The sequence below is a fragment of the Taudactylus pleione genome, unplaced genomic scaffold (assembly GCF_031769625.1).
Source record: "Taudactylus pleione unplaced genomic scaffold, aTauple2 ptg000562l, whole genome shotgun sequence".
Classification (NCBI taxonomy): domain Eukaryota; kingdom Metazoa; phylum Chordata; class Amphibia; order Anura; family Myobatrachidae; genus Taudactylus; species Taudactylus pleione.
The window spans coordinates 2,025,994-2,046,245 of record NW_028284964.1 but is presented as its reverse complement, the minus strand read 5'-3'; the positions used below and the strand labels follow the sequence as shown (position 1 = coordinate 2,046,245).

The window sequence follows — 20,252 nt, the reverse complement described above, 5'->3', positions numbered from 1 at the left end:
ATATATAGAACCCATTTGGTGTGGCACTCCACGCTGCTGAAATAAGACGCTCACTCGGCTTGAGATGTCAACGTTTCAATGCCATTAAAAAAGCATTTTCATCAGGACAATGAAAATAACAGACACACTCACCTTAAATACAAATACAGCAATCACCCAGTGCCAATGCGCGGGCCGGTCAGAGCGGGACTACACGCGGGACCGCCGGCGCGCTCTAATGACGTCATAGCGTCAAATCTAATGTGTACCATCACCATGGAGACAAATAACAACAAACAACACATGTACATAACGGGCAGATCTGCTTGCGTCCATATACTGGAACTGCGTATGTGCTAAAGGCATGTATATATCTCAGTCTCTGCATACATATGTATAAAGCAAAATACAGCACAAATATAGAAATATCAGTAAAAGGTAACCGTAACATATTCAGTGCTATACTGATACTAAAAATCAGTAAAATAATACATATAATCAAAGCAATACCAGGCATGTGCTCATCCTATCATTATCAGAATTGTTTAAATATTTAAATGTCCCTAATATATTATAAAATGAACAGCAGGAAACATCAAACTAAGGGAAAAATTCTAGATGATATACTGCAAGAATCAAACAAATTGTTACTACAGAAAGTTGTTCATGTGGGGGCAACCAGCTAAGTATCCAATGTCACACCGAGTGCCGGATCTATGTGTTGTATGTGTATATATATATATATATATATATTATATATATATATATATATGTAAAGCTTATTTTATTAATAAATGTATCCAAATACATACAATGTTGACCAACTCACAGCTCATAATATTCTTTTCACCAATATGAAGTAGGCCAAAGGCTGCAGCAAACTGGCAGGCTAAACTAACCAACAGAACTGCAGCCCAAACACACAGCAGTGTAAAAGACTAAGGGGTCTATACTTACTTATGCTTTGTTAGGAGATAAAGTGAACTGACATAAGATACCAGCCAATCAGCTCCTAACTGCCATGTCACAGGCTGTGTTTGAAAAATGACAGTTGGGAGCTGATTGGCTGGCACCTTATCACTTTTCACTCTGTCTCCTAACACTGCTTAGTAAATAGACCCCTATAGCTCATCCAGGAAACATAGCAGCACTGCTATCCCACACACCCTTGGAAGTGGGTGCAGGGTTAATGGTAATAAGAGTTAATAATATTGTTTACAGGCAGCCTACAAGTCCCAGCATGCCTACCCCAGTATGATGTTATTTGTGGAACAATTGCCAGCATGGCCGGATATTAAGGGCTCACTGGTGCCTGTAGTCCGTCTGTAAAGAAAATATAAAAAATAGGCTTGCTGTGACTTGTAGGCCGCCTGTAAGGAACAATATCAACTCTTTAATTACCATTAATCCCCCACCCACTGCTGCCAGGGGTACTTTCAGCAAGGGCTGGTTGTCCCTCGGAGAGGGGGAATCCCATTTTGGGGGAGCCTAACTTTCTGAGGGATTCCAGCCCTGGGCATACAAGTTTGAGGCTGGCTAACATTATGGCAGGGGGAGTGAACTCCTACCCTACACTCCCCCTGGCTGGTTCAGCCTCGTGCTGGTTATTGGAAGATAGGGGGTTCCCCATGCCGCCCCACCTACCTCTATTTTCCAATACCAGACTGGGCCCAGAGGTTTAGGGCTGGTTAATGTTTATGCAGGGACCTCAAGTATTTAAAAAAATATATATTATTTATATTTCTTCTCTTTTTAACATATAATGAAACCTGCACAGATCATACTGATCTCTGCAGTGTCATGAGCCTGCCCACAAAGGCGGAGCTGCTTCAGGGAGGAACAGGAAGTAGGAAGTAGTGTGCGCGTCTGTGTATACTGCCTTTCCCATAACTAGTGCACAGGGAAAGAGTGATGTATCGCACAGTAAACAAGTAGATTGTGTGAAGTTCCAGTATAGGTTAAAACAGTGGTTCCCAAACTGAGGCCGTGGCACCCTGGGGTGCCTCGAGGCACTTGCAAGGGTGCCACGGGTAGGTGGTCCAGAACCAAGTCAAATTATTTATGCTCAATGCGACATAACATATCATAACATATGTGAACAAACGGAAGAACAAGCCTGCCCACCACCACATAACTACTCTAAGGATGACAGGTACGCACACTTTATCTAATTCAATCATTTTTGCTAAATTCCTCAATAACAAACTTTCGGCCCAGGGGTGCCGTGAAAAAAAATGCTGATTGTCTAGGGCACCGTGATTCAAGAAAATTTGGGATCCATTGTGGTACAAGGTTAAAGCAAAACAAAGTTTGGCTGACATGGATTACAGCCCAATTTCCTGTGTGCCATTTTTCAGACATGTCACCCCAATGTGTCAATTTGTACAGAAAATATTACCAATCAGCCTGAAAACGAGCTGCCACATTGAGCTAAGTTGTAATAAAATATTAGCTACAGAATCCACTTTAACAGCGTCCGCACAAAGTATTAAACAAAAATTATAGAATATTTTTGCAACATGTGAACATGGAACACTGTATACATGCATGTATGTTTTCTACAGGTTACCATAAGTATATAGGTAACATATTCAAATCATTTCTATATTTGTTTAAAGAAATATTCAAATATATTTGAAACAATATGAAACTTACACTGTATTGAGATCACTATCTAGAGTCAAAGGCCGTGCTCCTTATTGGACCAACCAATGCTGTACTTTCATCAATAGCATAGGCAAACACAGGAGGGGTTCCAGTTGTCCAGAAACACCCACTCCAGGCCAGCGGCTGAAATCATGACCACAATAGCTCGTATTGTATAAAATGATTTTTGCTAGAACTGCAACTACAACATGCAGTATAAGGAGCTATGTGGAACTGAGAACACTATTGGTGCACCTGGTCAGACTATACCGTAGCTTGTTAAGTGTTCACTATTCCAGCTCTGTGGGTCGGCCAAACTATGCAATTAAGCATATGGAAAGTAAATCCCCCTCTAGAAATCCAAAATAGACAGTATATATAATACAGACCATTACACTCGACAGAGAAAAATAAGGATTCTGCACACAGACCTGACATCAAAACATCAAATATTTTTCAACCTGGTGCTCCATATGTGCATAAAGTAAAAAGGAAATATCATATACATTAGAGGGCAGCTAAACCTAAAGCTCTCTGTATTGTACACAGGGATATAGAGGTTGAAGGATCATGGCTTCTAAGAGTGACTGGAATAAAAGGTTTGTGTAATGAAGGACACAAATACACTTTGATATCATCTCTACCACTAACAGTGATACATGGTTCAAATTCAGCAACGCCCCAGGGTGTAAAGTCAATAATGCACATGTAAAGCTTATCTCAAAATGGGGAAGAGGTAGAAAAAGACCCTCTCTTTGGAAATCAATGACTACACTGTTATTTTATAAAATGTGTTCTACTGACTTCTGCATGTATTGTATTCCATGTAATGTTTTTTTGTGTCTATATTATGTTTTTATATTTAGTTTTTGTTATGTCTTTATGGCGTTATTCAATTGTATCGCCCCCCCTACGCGCCCGACAGGAGTTAATCAATTGTTGCTCCTGTCGGGCGCGATCAGCCCCTGAGGGGTGCGAGCTGAAATGGACAAAAAAGTGACCTGTTTGGGCACCCAAACGGAACTTTTCGCGATCTCGCCCCAACACTTTGGTCAGGGGTAGCTGTTTTACGCAGCTAAACCCGACCACTATGGGCGCAATCAGCGCGAAAATCGTCAACAACTGAATAGCACCCCGCGATCTCCCAGCACTTTAGACGGGAGATCGGGCGCACTATAACAATTGAAAACCGCCCTAAGAAATCTTTGCAAAACTGTACAAAATGGTACTTATGCAATATAATAATGTATATATGATGTCATTGTCAAAACAATTGCTGCAGACTGCAGTCACCTGATGGAAATCAGCCCCGGACCTGCAGATACCTTATATACTGTAGACTGATAAATCTATATATGCTCAGTGAGCAGCTATACACATGCTTGCCAACATGCTGGTCTTCCCCTCCGGCGGATGTTGGGGGCGTGGCGCCGCGATTGCACCATCGCGTTCTCAGACCTATGATACAGATTCGTGATTCCTGGCATTGTAAAGCAGGGTACAGGTGACACGATGATACAATTCAGTATCATCGCTTCATCAAGCCAACCGGACCGCCAACTTCCCGAGTGAAGGCTGCGGGCGCCAGAGAGGGGCTTGTGGAAAACTTGTTCACTCTTCTGGGAGCAGCCCGAAATATTTGGGAGTCTTCCGGACATTTCGGGAGAGTATGTTAGTATGGCTATACGGTCTTCCCACAGATCCTTCCCCGGCATTGAGCTAACGCTACATAAACTTAAGCTGCACTGTATACCAGGCATCCGTATAAACATATTGCCCCAAATTTTTCAGTTATACCCTCTCTCTGATCACTGTGAATTCCTGCATATAGAGGGATAGGCCACCGCAGGGAAGCTTATGGCGTTACAGCACAGTCCGATGTATGACAGGGCACTGTAGCCTAAAATATTGTAGCATATAAATAACATGGTATGTGGCCTTGGTCTGATTAGTTGACTCCATCCTTGAGGGGATGCAGTCAGGAAGACGATGGTCAAAATGCCAACCGCCAGCTTCCTGACTGTCTAATCCTGGCAGGGGTCTAATGACAGGCGTCGAAATCCCGATGCCTGTCATTTTACCTACGCCGGGAGCCCGACACCCGGCTTACCGAACGAAGGTAAGCCGGGCGACGGGTGCGGACAGCCGTAGGGGGGGGACGGTTAGGTTAGGGGCTCCCGGGGGAGGCTTAGGGTTAGGCACGCCCCGGGAGGGTTAGGCTAGGGGAAGGGGGGTTAGGCACCCCCGGCGGGAGGTTAGGCACCCCTCCACAAGACTTAGTTTTAGGCTGCGGGGAAGGGGGGGGTTAGGTTTAGGCACTTACAGGGGGGGGTTAGGGTTAGGCACTTGGGGGGGAGGTTAGGGTTAGGCACCCCTAAGGGAGGGTTAGAGGGGGTAAGGTTAGTTGGTTAGTTATAGTTAAAATACTTACCTGTCGGGATCTTCAGTTGCCGGTCTTCCGGCATCGGGATTTGACATGCATCTGGCGGTATTTCATACCGATCCCATCCTTGAGTGGATTTGCCTAAACACACCCCCATTATTATACATTAGATGCATAATAATATATCAAAATAAAATACATAAAAATGCATTCAGTGATCTGTACCTTTACTTACTGCATCTCTACGATAAGCCTTCTCCCCGTTTTGGAGCAATTTCTTAGTGATTTTTTGCTTTTTTATTTTTTGTTAATTTTTATATAAATGATGTGAAGTGTTTCCTAATTCCTATCCCTTTTCACTTTACTGATTTGAATTGCATATGCTTGGCTGTGAACCAGCTCTTAGGATGGCAGTAAGAGCACTGCAACAATAGTGGTATGTCCACAAACATTTACCAATACTCAAATAACAAATCAAAGTACAGTATGCTGAAATGAGGCAACGCTTATTACAGGTATCAGTCATTAGGTGGCGCTGTAAAATTAGAAATACAACTAAGGTTTGTTTGGCCGTCAAATTGCTTTAACTACGTTGTGATAGGTAAATCAAATCTAAAATGCAATAAAATAATTTCCTGTCAAGCACATCCCTATGCAGCAATGTTAATGTTGAGATTTAACTGCGTTTCCATCCCTATATAATAGAGCATTTAGGTCTGTTACAATCAACACATCCTTGATTGGTATATTGCCTGTACTGTATGTGTTGTATGTGTCATATATAAACAGGGAAACCACTAGTGGTTCCCAAACTGTGCGCCCTGGCACCCTGGGGTGCCTCGGGGCACTTGCAGGGGGGCCTCAGGTTGGTGGTCTAGCACCAAATCAAATTATTTAAGGTCAATTTAATGTAAATGTGTGGTCAAACAGAAGCACAACCTGTCCACCACCACCACATTACTGAACATAAGGATGACAGCTCAGCACCTATACAGATGGAGTATAATATATTGTAATGAGCGTGGAAAATTGATAAGAATTACGTGAATTAAATCCAGGATTAAGAGACATATTTACTAAGCAGTGGTTTTTAAAAACCTTTGATTTGTACAGATTTTGTCTGCCATATTTAAAAGAGCAATAGTAAATGCAAAATCAGAGTTGCATTAAGTATTATTGCCCTTTTAAATATGGCAGGCAAACTCTGTAAATATCAAGGTTTTTGAAAATTAACTGCTTAATAAATACGCCCATAAATGGGAATATATTATATTATTTCTCGCGACATCAGAGAATCCACACTGTAGTCAGAATTAAAATATAGTATTTTCTTTAAAAAAAACAAAAACATTTTTGTATATATATATATAGTTTCTGTTAAGTATGTTGAAGTCAGTGACATCTCCTGTTCTAGAGCCCCTCCTGTCTTTGTGTTTGCTCAGATGATCCTGGTCTATAATGCCTGGGAACCTCTACTGCAGCTGATATAGGCAAATCGACCTGAGTGTGTGGGCAGAAAATTACCACAATGGTCGATACGATCCTAACAAAATCCATAGGATCATTACCAGCACAGAGGAAAACGAACATGGAAGAACAACGCTATTGGTGTTTGTGTATACGGCCATCTTTCAGCAGAGAGAGCAGACCCCCCACCAGTGATTTTTGGCCCATGTCTTGCAATGCTTCTTTAATAGGTCTCGTCTTAAGACAACTAAAAATAATATTTATTTGTACTCTATTTTCTCACCAAAGAACACTTTTATCATGTACCCAGGTCTATATAAAGCTGAGTAAAATGTCCGATTCAAGGGGACTGTCATGTTAATGATGACTTATGGACTGATCCAGGATACTTAAGAGAGGTGTCCCTAATGGGTGCCCGATGCACGTGCCGCCAGTTCGTGTGTGGCATTGAATATGGCACATGTTCTCGGCATTTGCAGGGTCAGAGCATGCTTGCCTACCCTCCCGATTTGGTCAGGAGTCTCCCGAATATCAGGTGCCGCTCCCGACCCCCCGGGAATGCAGGCAAGCCTCCCGGCTGACGCCTGCCCCCCCGCTACTTATAGAAACGCCAGCAGCGTGGAGGGCCAGTGACGCGATTCACACTGAATCGCGTCATCGTGGCCCCGCCCCCTGCTTCACAATGCCAATATTATCGGCACTGTGAAGAGGGGGTGGAGACACGATCACGCGGCTCCGCCCCAATGCTGCATCATTTTCTGGCCACACCCCCCGCTGAGCGCAGACATTCAGCTCCCTCCCGGAAGGAGGGAGCTGAATGTCCACTATGGCTAAAACCATTCCACCATTCGATGGCCCCCTGCGCTCTGGATTTGAACCCTAGTATGTTAGGGACCTACCCTTAAGAAGTTACCTGGATATGGTGGGTAGGCCCGTCACCTTGGCCATGATTCTGCTAAAAACCTCTATTGATTGCAAAATTTTATTGCATTTATATATAATCAGTAATTTGGAGTTGTACACCTGATATTTGTCTGTTTCTGTGCCTGCAATTAGTCTCATCAGGTAGCACCTCCCATTATATATATTCAGGGTGTGCAGTCCAGGAACCTTTCCTACATCCCTAGAATATGCAGTGGTTAATACAGGGCGAAGTGGCACATTCAAACATGACCACATCTAGTATAACATGGCCATGAGCTCTTAAAGCACAATATCGTGATTTGAATTCTCCAAAGTTTGGAGGCATGGTGGTTCATACCGTCACCTTCCCTCCGGACATTCCTCACAAATATCCCTATTTCTGCAGGACAGTGACAATTTAAGGGGCTTGTGCAGGTAACGTGGTGATGATGTCACAGAGGAATATAGGACCTATTTCAGAGCCGCTCACAAAAAGCGAGCACTCGCTCTGAATGAGGGCGGCCTTATTTTTTTTTTTTTAATCCGGCCTCCTGGCCGCATGCTAAGCTGTGGGTGACCACCCACAGCTTTTGCGAGCGGCCTGGTGATGGTAGTGACCATTGGGCTTGCGACGCGACCCTTGTGGTAGGGTCTCGTCTGCCGCAAACCCCAGTGAGCTTCCGGCTCTAATAGAGCCGGAAGCTCACTAGTGACATCTAGTGCTCACTAGTGACATCAAGACAACGACCCAAGTCATTCGACCAAAGAATGGTTAAAGGAAAATAAATTTAAAGTTTTGGAATGGCCAAGTCAAAGTCCTGACCTTAATCCAATCGAAATGTTGTGGAAGGACCTGAAGCGCGCAGTTTATGGGAGGAACCCCTCCAACATAACAGAGTTTAAGCTGTTTTGTACGGAGGAATGGGGTAAAATTCCTTCAGGCCGACGTTCAGGACTAATCAGCAATTATCGGAAAAGTTTAGAAGCAGTTATTGCTGCACAAGGGGGTCATACCAGATACTGAAAGCAAAGATTCACATACTTTTGCCACTCACAAATATGAGATATTGGATCATTTCCCTCAATAAAAAAATTAGCATATCTCATTTTTTTGTCTCATTTGTTTGATTTGTTCTCTTTATCTACTCTTAAGACTTGTGTGAAAATCTGAGATAGTTTTAGGACAAATTTCAGCAGAAATACAGAAAATTCTGAAGGGTTTAAAAACTTTCAAGCACCACTGTATACAGGTGGTGGTCTTGGTCTCTGATATGATCTCCAAATAGAATAGCAGTATAGACTGTGCTAAATGATAAATGACAGAAGCTGATTGGTTGCTATGGGCAACTTCTCCACTTTATTTTGCTCAAAGGTTTGATACATCTCACCCATAATATGAACTGGGTCACTGCAATGTGGCACAATATGAACTGTAATGTTGCATAGTATGACCTGGCGGCACTGTAAAGTGGTATAAAATGAGGTGGGGGCACTGTAATGTTGCACAGTATGAATTGGGAGCTCTGTAATGTTGCACAGTATGTACTGGGAGCACTGTAATGTTGCACAGTATGAACTGGGAGCACTGTAATGTTGCACAGTATGAACTGGGAGCACCCTAATTTAGCTTAGTATGCCCTGGAGACACTACAGTGTGGTATAATATTAACTGGGGGTACTGCAATGTGGCACAATATGAACTGTAATGTTGCATAGTATGACCTGGTGGCACTGTAAAGTGGTATAAAATGAGGTGGGGGCACTGTAATGTTGCACAGTATGAATTGGGAGCTCTGTAATGTTGCACAGTATGTACTGGGAGCACTGTAATGTTGCACAGTATGTACTGGGAGCACTGTAATGTTGCACAGTATGAACTGGGAGCACCCTAATTTAGCTTAGTATGCCCTGGAGACACTACAGTGTGGTATAATATTAACTGGGGGTACTGCAATGTGGCACATTATGAACTGGAGGCGCTACAATGTGGTATAGAGTAAAATGGGGGTACTACTATGTGGTATAAAGTAAACTGAAGACACTACTATGGGGCATAACATTACCTAAAACATTACCTAAGGCACTACTATGGGGCATAACATTAACTCACTGCAGTGTCTGTCTCTCTAGAAGTATTGGGTAGGGGTCCCCTCAAAATGTTGCTATGGGGCCCACAAAGTTCTGGCTATGCCCCTGCTGGTTGCAAAGTGCATTCTCCAATCATCGTGGAGAACTGAATCTCTCCCTTACTGACAATTTTTGCTACTGACGTTGTTATAAGCCAACAAACATTTTGTTTTCGATGCTTAGCCACGGTGTGCCATTTATTACAATAAACTATACGCCATTTATATCATTAACAGGCACGACTTAAGGTTACTTGGTGTATGGCCAAAAGTGAGTGCAGGGAGTAAACTGCATGTAATGAAAAAATAATAATTCTGCATTTCCTTTTCATATCATACATAACAATGTAACAATATGTTCTCTGACACAAGGTTTCCTTATATATAATCTCTACTTGAAGAGCATTTATATACCATGCGGACCTTTATTAAAAAAAAAGAACATCTGGTCGTTGCTTACAGCAATTACAATGCATCAGCAAACTCAATTAAATGCATAATTTAAAACTTTAATAATTTGAATCTCTCCACGGGTTAAATGAAAGGGCATTTTCAAGTGTGCCAGATCTTTATGTACAATGTACCCTACAGATGAACACAGAGGGTGGTTAGTTCAAGGAAAGGATCTTTGGGGCATTTTCTTTCCTTCTAGAACCTCAAACACACAGTATGGATTTCAGAATTTACTTTGTAGCATTTATTTTTTTCTCGGGTATTAAATTTGCAATTTGCAGAAAACACCCAGAAATTAGCATAAATGTAAAACAAAAAAATTATATAAATATATGCTGAAGACTTCACACGGTCTCACCAGCTTAGATGTGGTGACAAGTCTCGCCAGCCATGATTGACTCTAATAAAAGATTATGTGCCGCATTGGAAATTGCATCAGACATTTACATCTTGGGGTTAGCAACAGTGAACCTAGACAATTATGTCACATCGCTACAAGGCATCATACTTTTCATCCTTTAATTTTTGTTTTTTGTAATAGGTCTCTGATTTTTTTTTAGATTCTTGGGGATAAATAAAAAGAACAAAGTCTAAAGGGGGAGATTTATCAAAGCTTGGAGAGAGATAAAGTGAAGAGAGTTAAAGTACCAACCAATCAGCTCCTAACTGTCATATTTTTTAAACACAGCTGGTAAATGGCAGTTAGATGATGAATGGTTGGTATTTTATCTCTCACCAAGCGCTGATTAATCTCCACCTCCTTGCGCAAAGGTTAATGCATAATAAAATTGCACACCAGGGAAAGCACAAGCTGATTCTGCCATTCTTTGACATACAAGCCGTACTGCGCGCGCGCTGCAATCACACTGCGATTTCGCACGCACAGGGGAATCCATCGCAGTGCGATTGACAGGCTGTGATCGATTGTTGGTGGTGACGTGGGGAGTGGCTGGAGAAACGCAGGCGCGTCTGTCTGTTGGAACGACGTTGCATGGGCGTGCATAAATTAGCCACTGCGACTGCCTATGCAGCCTGAGTACTCGCTACGAGCAAATAGACTTTGCAGTTTCGGTGGCTGGTCAGACCTGGTGTAAATGTTGAGTGATGGGCCGTTGTCTTTCGATGGTACCAATGTATGCGCAGGAGTGCGAAATGTTACAGATGCGAGAAAGCAGCAGTGGGCGTCTCTATGCTGGATGAGCTATGGCAGGCATTAGCATACATTCGCAGTTGCGTTCCTTGCGAATTCGCAGCTGCGTATGCAATAGTGATCCTTACTGAATCCCACTGTACTCGATAAGAAGTTAGTTCCAATGATACAAACACTACACATGTATTTATTACTAGTCTATTAGACCTCAGTCCCTGCCCCAGCTCTGCCCAGTCCCGCCCTCCACTCTGTCCAGACCCATCCCTTTCCTCTGTTCTGAACCAGTGGAGCTAACAATCCACTTCCCTACCACAAAGACAATTTACCTACCAATCTCTCTTTTAATAGAAAAAACGCATACAAACCCCCCCCACACACAAAATTCCTGGTTGAAATCAAACCCATCACTGTGAAGCAGCAATACTGGCCACCATTCCACTGTGCTACTATCAAATATCATAACATATAGCCATGAAACGTGGCCTATTATTAGTTACCTTGCACTGGATTGCAATAAAAATGTCTACTGTTTGTAACAGGCAGAGTTATCACTTCATAGTACGGAACCAATGAAAATACACAGGTTATTGAACACACACACCGCTAATACTTCCCACAGGGCCGGAGTCAGAGACCTACTCTAATCCCGCCACGACTGCAACATTTTATGCAGATGCTATACGAAAATATGCAAATGTCGCAGTAGCCCAGAGATGTACTGAGACGCCCACCAGGCTGTGACTGTGTGTAAACCTGTGGCTACTTAGAATGGCCGACGGACCTCAGATGCCGACACCAGTGAAACTGCGCATACAGAGGCAGTCGCTGGCTCTGACATGCCTATAAAATGATTGCGACACGCCCTCGTTTTTCGAACCATTCCTCCGTTACCACCTACAAACGGCCCATAACGGTCAATCACTCTGCGTCTAAATCCTCTCTGCGAGCGGCGTCGTAGAGGCATCGGGGCACATGCTCCGTGTGACTTATGCACGTACGGTGTAATAAAACCATCGGCCAGCTGTGTAAATATTGGCAAATCGCATATCTGTGACTCTGGCCTAAATGATGGCTCATGAAGATTGCACACAAATGTTCTATCGTGCTGCACTTTTTCCACTCTGTTACACAGATGGAGTAGACTGTAGTTTGCATTATGGGTTGCCCCACAGCGCCAGTGTCACAAAATGCCCAAGATGCAACCCATTCATTTCACTGTACAACGTGCGATCCCTTGTGTTATCTATTTTTGAATATGTAAATAGGACAACAACATTATACACATGAGAAGTTTGGGGACAAGTTGCACATTTTTAAAACCTGTAACGCCGCACTTCCGTGCTCACAGAGTTTATCTGCCATGACAGCTCGGCTCGCTGCGTCTCTCCTGTGGCGAATTTTAAATAGCAAAAAAAGCAGAACAAAAATGGTGAATAAAATGAATTCTCACCTTTTGGCGTCCTGAAAGGGATTGGATCTGAAAGGGGTCCCAATCCTTTCGCGTTACGCGCCTGAATTCTGAAATAATAAGCCGTATCTAGGTTGAGGTCGAGGATCTCGTGAGTCAATCTATCGCCGCTGATAGTTTCCATCACCCAGTCATCAATCTGGAGATTTTTGTCCAAGGTATAAAACAGGATGTACGCTAAACACAAACAAAAAAAATATATAGTGAGGCAGCGTTAGGAGAACATTTTAAGCAGCCATGAATTATTAATGGCCCTGGTCCTGCATTATGTATTCGTAGTTGCAGTATCAACATCATAACAGATTATTCTTTCCATGTGGTAAGTACCAGCTTCAGTCACTTCCAATTATGATGAATGATGCAGTTTGTAACCCTGTTGCACATCTATGTGGAATTTTTATTTGCCGGGGACTCATCCCAGAAGCTAAAAGCCTGAAAACCTGTCGAGCTCCTGTCCGTCAGGATTAGTGACTGTGCATTGGGGTTGCATGTTATTTATAACGGACCTGTATCTTGTCTATGGGTGCCATCCCCATGTAGGGACTTAAACTAAAATTAAATCAGGTACTTTACTTTCTCAATCAAGAGATGTATAGTAATAGATCGGATTTTGCCCACTTTGGTAGAAGAATCAATCTGCCCACGATCCCAGATGGACCAATGCCAGTCGACTAAGCCAAAGGAACCACTGATTGATGGACTGATACACTGACTTTAGTAAGTATCCACACTTACGAATTGGCAGCATGATATGTCTGCCGAAACATCATAATGGAGCATACACACGGTCAGATTTGTCAGACTTGTCAGATTTGTCAGATGAACGATTGAACGATTAAACGATCTGAACGATTTGAACGATTTGACCAAAGTTTTGAACGATTTGAACGATTGAACGATTTTTGACTGCATTAAAATGAATGGAATCGTCCAAGTCTGACTGCAAACACATCAGATTTCAGATATCGTTATCTGACAAACGGGAACGCGCATCGTTGATCGTCCATCGTTCAGGCATGTCAGATATGTCAGATTTTCCTTCAGATATGAACGACTGAACGATTTTTAAATCGTTATCGTTCATATCTGAAGGAAAAATCTGACCGTGTGTATGCACCATAACTGGGCAGGCATTTCAAATTTGCTTTCCCAGTTGTGATGTCAGTGTCGATGGTTCCAGTGTAAAAGTCAGTCATGTGGTTGTCTGTATACACCGGCAGATGTACCGAAAAATCTGCAAGGTATATTGGCATCTGTCGTGCTGCAGGGCCGTAACGATATGTCTGTGAATGACGTACTGTAGTTCACAGACGTATCTGCTGTACACACAGACAGATGCACTTAGCAATACATCGTTTGTCGGCTGTACGAACGATATATCGCATAGCGTGTACCCAGCATAAGGGCTCCTGGATTTCTTGCATGGAACTAAGAGATAGATGTATTATTAGGGTACGTGTCATGCCGCTAAAGCTGCTCCATCTCTGCCTCTTATTGCGGTAAAGAAGGAAGCAATAACATCGAAATGTATTAATATCTCCGCCGCCGGAGTGAAGGAGAGAAAACTCTCCCCTCCGGCGATCTCAGCAAGTCCTGTAGCGCACCAGCTTTGTACTGATATGCAGAGTCTTGCTTCCTAGCCGGCCCCTATGCAGATACATGAGATATCACAAAAACCCTGCAAGAACTCATACGCAGATGGACACCACCGATGCTCCCAGCCATGCACTGATGGAAACAGTACACATACTATACTGACAGGTAACCCTGGTAACTGCTTTAATACTTGTGGATGTTGATATAAATGTCAAAATGCGCGGGACGCATTTCACACTTATCTACTGATGATACATTTCCCCCTAAGGGGTCTGTGCATCATCACTTAATTTCTACAAAAGCAGATATAAATGCGCATTTTCACCTGCAATTGTATATATTTAGTTTTCGGGCCATTCATCAAAAAGGTCAAGCAGGAAATATCACAGATATCTCCTACTTACCTTTCTCTCCCGGAATGGCCCGCTGTCCCCATACACTACTATCACAGATATCTCCTGCTGACCTTCCTCTCCCGGCATGGCCCGCTGTCCCCATATACTACTATCACAGATATCTCCTGCTTACCTTCCTCTCCCGGAATGGCCGCTGTCCTCATACACTAATATCACAGATATCTCCTGCTTACCTTCCTCTCCCGGCATGGCCCGCTGTCCCCATACACTACTATCACAGATATCTCCTGCTGACCTTCCTCTCCCGGCATGGCCCGCTGTCCCCATACACTAGTATCACAGATATCTCCTACTTACCTTCCTCTCCCGGAATGGCCCGCTGTCCCCATATACTACTATCACAGATATCTCCTGCTTACCTTCCTCTCCCGGAATGGCTGCTGTCCTCATACACTAATATTACAGATATCTCCTGCTTACCTTTCTCTCCTGGAATGGCCGCTGTCCCCATACACTACTATCACAGATATCTCCTGCTTACCTTCCTCTCCCGGAATGGCCGCTGTCCTCATACACTAATATCACAGATATCTCCTGCTTACCTTCCTCTCCCGGCATGGCCCGCTGTCCCCATACACTACTATCACAGATATCTCCTGCTGACCTTCCTCTCCCGGCATGGCCCGCTGTCCCCATACACTAGTATCACAGATATCTCCTACTTACCTTCCTCTCCCGGAATGGCCCGCTGTCCCCATATACTACTATCACAGATATCTCCTGCTTACCTTCCTCTCCCGGAATGGCTGCTGTCCTCATACACTAATATTACAGATATCTCCTGCTTACCTTTCTCTCCTGGAATGGCCGCTGTCCCCATACACTACTATCACAGATATCTCCTGCTTACCTTTCTCTCCCGGAATGGCCCGCTGTCCCCATACACTAGTATCACAGATATCTCCTACTTACCTTTCTCTCCCGGAATGGCCCGCTGTCCCCATACACTACTATCACAGATATCTCCTGCTTACCTTTCTCTCCCGGCATGACCCGCTGTCCCCATACACTAGTATCACAGATATCTCCTGCTTACCTTCCTCTCCCGGAATGGGCCGCTGTCCCCATACACTACTATCACAGATATCTCCTGCTTACCTTTCTCTCCTGGAATGGCCCGCTGTCCCCATAGACTAGTATCACAGATATCTCCTACTTACCTTCCTCTCCTGGAATGGCCCGCTGTCCCCATACACTAGTATCACAGATATCTCCTTATTACCTTCCTCTCGCACAATGGCCCGCTGTCCCCATACACTACTATCACAGATATCTCCTGCTTACCTTTCTCTCCCGGAATGGCCCACTGTCCCCATACACTAGTATCACAGATATCTCGTGCTTACCTTCCTCTCCCGGTAAGGCCTGCTGTCCCCATACACTAGTATCACAGATATCTCCTGCTTACCTTTCTCTCCCGGATGGCCCGCTGTCCCCATACACTACTATCACAGATATCTCCTGCTGACCTTCCTCTCCCGGCATGGCCCGCTGTCCCCATATACTACTATCACAGATATCTCCTGCTTACCTTCCTCTCCCGGAATGGCCGCTGTCCTCATACACTAATATCACAGATATCTCCTGCTTACCTTCCTCTCCCGGCATGGCCCGCTGTCCCCATACACTACTATCACAGATATCTCTTGCTGACCTTCCTCTCCCGGCATGGCCCGCTGTCCCCATACACTAGTATCACAGATATCTCCTACTTACCTTCCTCTCCCGGAATGGCCCGCTGTCCCCATATACTACTATCACAGATATCTCCTGCTTACCTTCCTCTCCCGGAATGGCTGCTGTCCTCATACACTAATATTACAGATATCTCCTGCTTACCTTTCTCTCCCGGAATGGGCCGCTGTCCCCATACACTACTATCACAGATATCTCCTGCTTACCTTTCTCTCCTGGAATGGCCCGCTGTCCCCATAGACTAGTATCACAGATATCTCCTACTTACCTTCCTCTCCTGGAATGGCCCGCTGTCCCCATACACTAGTATCACAGATATCTCCTTATTACCTTCCTCTCGCACAATGGCCCGCTGTCCCCATACACTACTATCACAGATATCTCCTGCTTACCTTTCTCTCCCGGAATGGCCCACTGTCCCCATACACTAGTATCACAGATATCTCCTGCTTACCTTCCTCTCCCGGTATGGCCTGCTGTCCCCATACACTAGTATCACAGATATCTCCTGCTTACCTTCCTCTCCCGGAATGGCCCGCTGTCCCCATACACTAGTATCACAGATATCTCCTGCTTACCTTTCTCTCCCGGAATGGCCCACCGTCCCCATACACTAGTATCACAGATATCTCCTGCTTACCTTCCTCTCCCGGAATGGCCCGTGTGTCCCCATACACTACTATCACAGATATCGCCTGCTTACCTTTCTCTCCCGGCATGACCCGCTGTCCCCATACACTAGTATCACAGATATCTCCTGCTTACCTTCCTCTCCCGGAATGGCCCGCTGTCCCCATATACTACTATCACAGATATCTCCTGCTTACCTTTCTCTCCTGGAATGGCCCGCTGTCCCCATACACTACTATCACAGATATCTCCTGCTTACCTTTCTCTCCTGGAATGGCCCGCTGTCCCCATACACTACTATCACAGATATCTCCTACTTACCTTCCTCTCCTGGAATGGCCCGCTGTCCCCATACACTAGTATCACAGATATCTCCTGATTACCTTCCTCTCGCACAATGGCCCGCTGTCCCCATACACTAGTATCACAGATATCTCCTGCTTACCTTCCTCTCCCGGAATGGCCCGCTGTCCCCATACACTAGTATCACAGATATCTCCTACTTACCTTCCTCTCCCGGAATGGCCAGCTGTCCCCATACACTAGTATCACAGATATCTCCTACTTACCTTTCTCTCCCGGAATGGCCCACTGTCCCCATACACTAGTATCACAGATATCTCCTGCTTACCTTTCTCTCCTGGAATGGCCCGCTGTCCCCATACACTAGTATCACAGATATCTCCTGCTTACCTTCCTCTCCCGGAATGGCCCGCTGTCCCATACACTAGTATCACAGATATCTCCTGCTTACCTTCCTCTCCTGGAATGGCCCGCTGTCCCCATACACTAGTATCACAGATATCTCCTGCTTACCTTCCTCTCCTGGAATGGCCCGCTGTCCCCATACACTAGTATCACAGATATCTCCTGCTTACCTCACTCTCCCTGCATGGCCCGCTATCCCCATACACCAGTATGGGGACAGAAAATCATCAAGCTCCAAAATACAATATTTTTGGAGCTTGACTGCAGGAGCATTCGGCATCTTCAGATGGTGTTTGCTACCACAACCCGCTCCTTCCCTATGGGAATTAGTCCTGGGTTGCAAAGATGGATCCTTTCAAATCCCTCAGCCCCTGTCCAGCTCCTTCCGCCAGATGCAGGGGCTTTTGTGCGCAATGCGTGACCACTAGTTTCACTGCTCAGAAAGAGAGAAAACTGATTTTCGGATCAGCTGTCTCCGCTACGGTGCTCGCGTTGAGTTTGACAATCAATTATTGGAATCCTTTCGCACCCCAATAATTAACATAATGAATAGAGCCCTAAATGTGTACTCATCATCTCTGTGGCCAGAACGCTACAATCCATACTCTTGGCTCCGTAGCCATCATCGTATTTCCGAGCACTTCACCCTTCAGCCGCAAATGGAGCTGTGACTGGGTTGCGTAGGACTCTGAAGTGCCCGGAACTGTCTGCGCTCGGCTATGGGGAAGATGCAGTCTTCTGCGAATAGGTGAAAGATCCATCTGACTTACGCTCCAATCTGCATCAGCCCCAAAATACCATTTTGTAAGTGGAATTGCTAAAACTTTGATCCCCCCCGGCTGTGAGATGCCGCAATTCATGTAATAAGGGGAGTGGGCAGGTTTGGGGGAGGGTCTGGGAGAATTCCCCTAAACTTCTGAAAATGCCAGGAGAGCAGGTGAAGGAGCAATAGACCTCGTAATAACAAAAGAAACATTGTTTAAAATTCAGATGAAAGTACAACGCAGCTGTTCATCGTGTGGTAGATGAAGCTCATGGAATCACACAGCGTCTGTCGTTCTACTTTAGCGATACTATTCTAACAATAAGCATTTACAAAGCCTGATAAATAACTTACTGCTCTGTCATTTCCCCAAGACAGGTAACACTGCACAACAATGAAAATGTTTCCTATGTGAAAATAGTTACTTCTAATTGATGTCAGCATGCAAAGAATGAATATGACATTAAAACTCTCAGTTAGCTCTGAGTTCCGAGATATATCCCATTTATGATGATGTAGGGGTATTCCTAGTGATGTGGGCAGAATGGAGAGAATCTTACCAGCAATCTGCGTTCTGCGCAGAGGGGGCGGGGCCTAATGACCCAATTAAATGAATCAGTTATTTGTCCCCTCCCCTATTCAAATATATGCGATTCACGGGATTACCCACACAAGATAACTGTGGTGCACTGAGTGACAAGCATAGTGAGCGGTTCCACCAAGACATTTCAGCAATGGAACAAAGATATCAGGGCAGGTGATCACTACTGTTGGACAGTGACAAGAGAGGCCCCAGAAGAGGAATACAAGCGACAAGCAAAGAGAAAGCGCCCCCATGAATAGGCCACTATATTACATAGTACTTTCCTATGCTGTATGTTTGTTTCGTATGCTGTATGTTTGTTTCGTTTTGTGTTCTTATTTGTGATTGATTGAATTAAAACAACTGTTATTTATTTTCTATCGAGAAAGTATCAGATTATTTTAAAATAGCTTTTCACTATGACTATATTACTAATGTACATACAGTATAGTGCAAGTAGTGTAGCTCAAAAAATACAGCTAGTAAAAACATTCTGAAATCATTTTAGTTTTTCTTGACCTCAAATTAGTAATGTATGACTATTTTTAGAAAGGAAACAAAAGTATTAATTTGTTGTACAGTGTAATCATCAGTTTATGTGTTATGAGTTGCGTGGTATTATAACAGTGATCTTGTAGTGTAGTCCTATTGGGTACAGGGGTGGGAATTTCATCTGGAAGCCCATCATTCAGATGGTTCTTTAATCATAAAGTTAATCACGATAGCTATTTGTTAATAATGCCGTACAGACTCTTTCATCAATCGTCTGCTCCTACAGTCTCTGTGAGCTAAACTATTTCTTGAGAATGGAGGTGGCAAAGATGGGAAAACAGTGGGGTAATTTGTAAATGCAATTTATTGGGGTCCAATTAATTAGAGGTCATCGCCTTTTTGTACAGCTGCGGACATATTTACTTATTACGGCAGCCACTACTTGGCTGATTCTCCTACGAGGCAAATATAGGGGTCCCATTCTGGAATGCAATATACGCACATCACAGCTACAGTAATTGAATTGACCCTATTATGTTCAGGCATGGCTCGCGCAATTATAAAAAGCATTCAGCATAGTACAGAAGGTCCCATAGCTGGAATATATTCTCCATTATATGACTTAGATGTGATCCAATCTTCATCTAAGTTCTGATGGTATCCTCCTGGTACAGTAGATGATTTTATTACAGAGAAAATACATTAAGGGAACAAACTGAGTCATTAAGAGCTGTTTATTAATGTGTATACGGTGCTTAGACATAACGGATGCAGCGGGGCTTGTTAGTAACTTA

The 20,252-nt window shown here is 44.0% G+C and overlaps 1 protein-coding gene across 1 annotated transcript in view; it reads right to left on the bottom strand.

Moving 5' to 3' along the window:
• Positions 1–20,252, bottom strand: part of DCC (DCC netrin 1 receptor) — an 845,884-nt gene that overhangs the window by 70,851 nt on the left and 754,781 nt on the right. Inside the window, exon 20 of the mRNA XM_088453001.1 lies at positions 12,558–12,752. Within this exon, the coding sequence (XP_088309127.1) occupies positions 12,558–12,752 (195 nt within the window). The remainder of the gene's footprint in view (positions 1–12,557; positions 12,753–20,252) is intronic.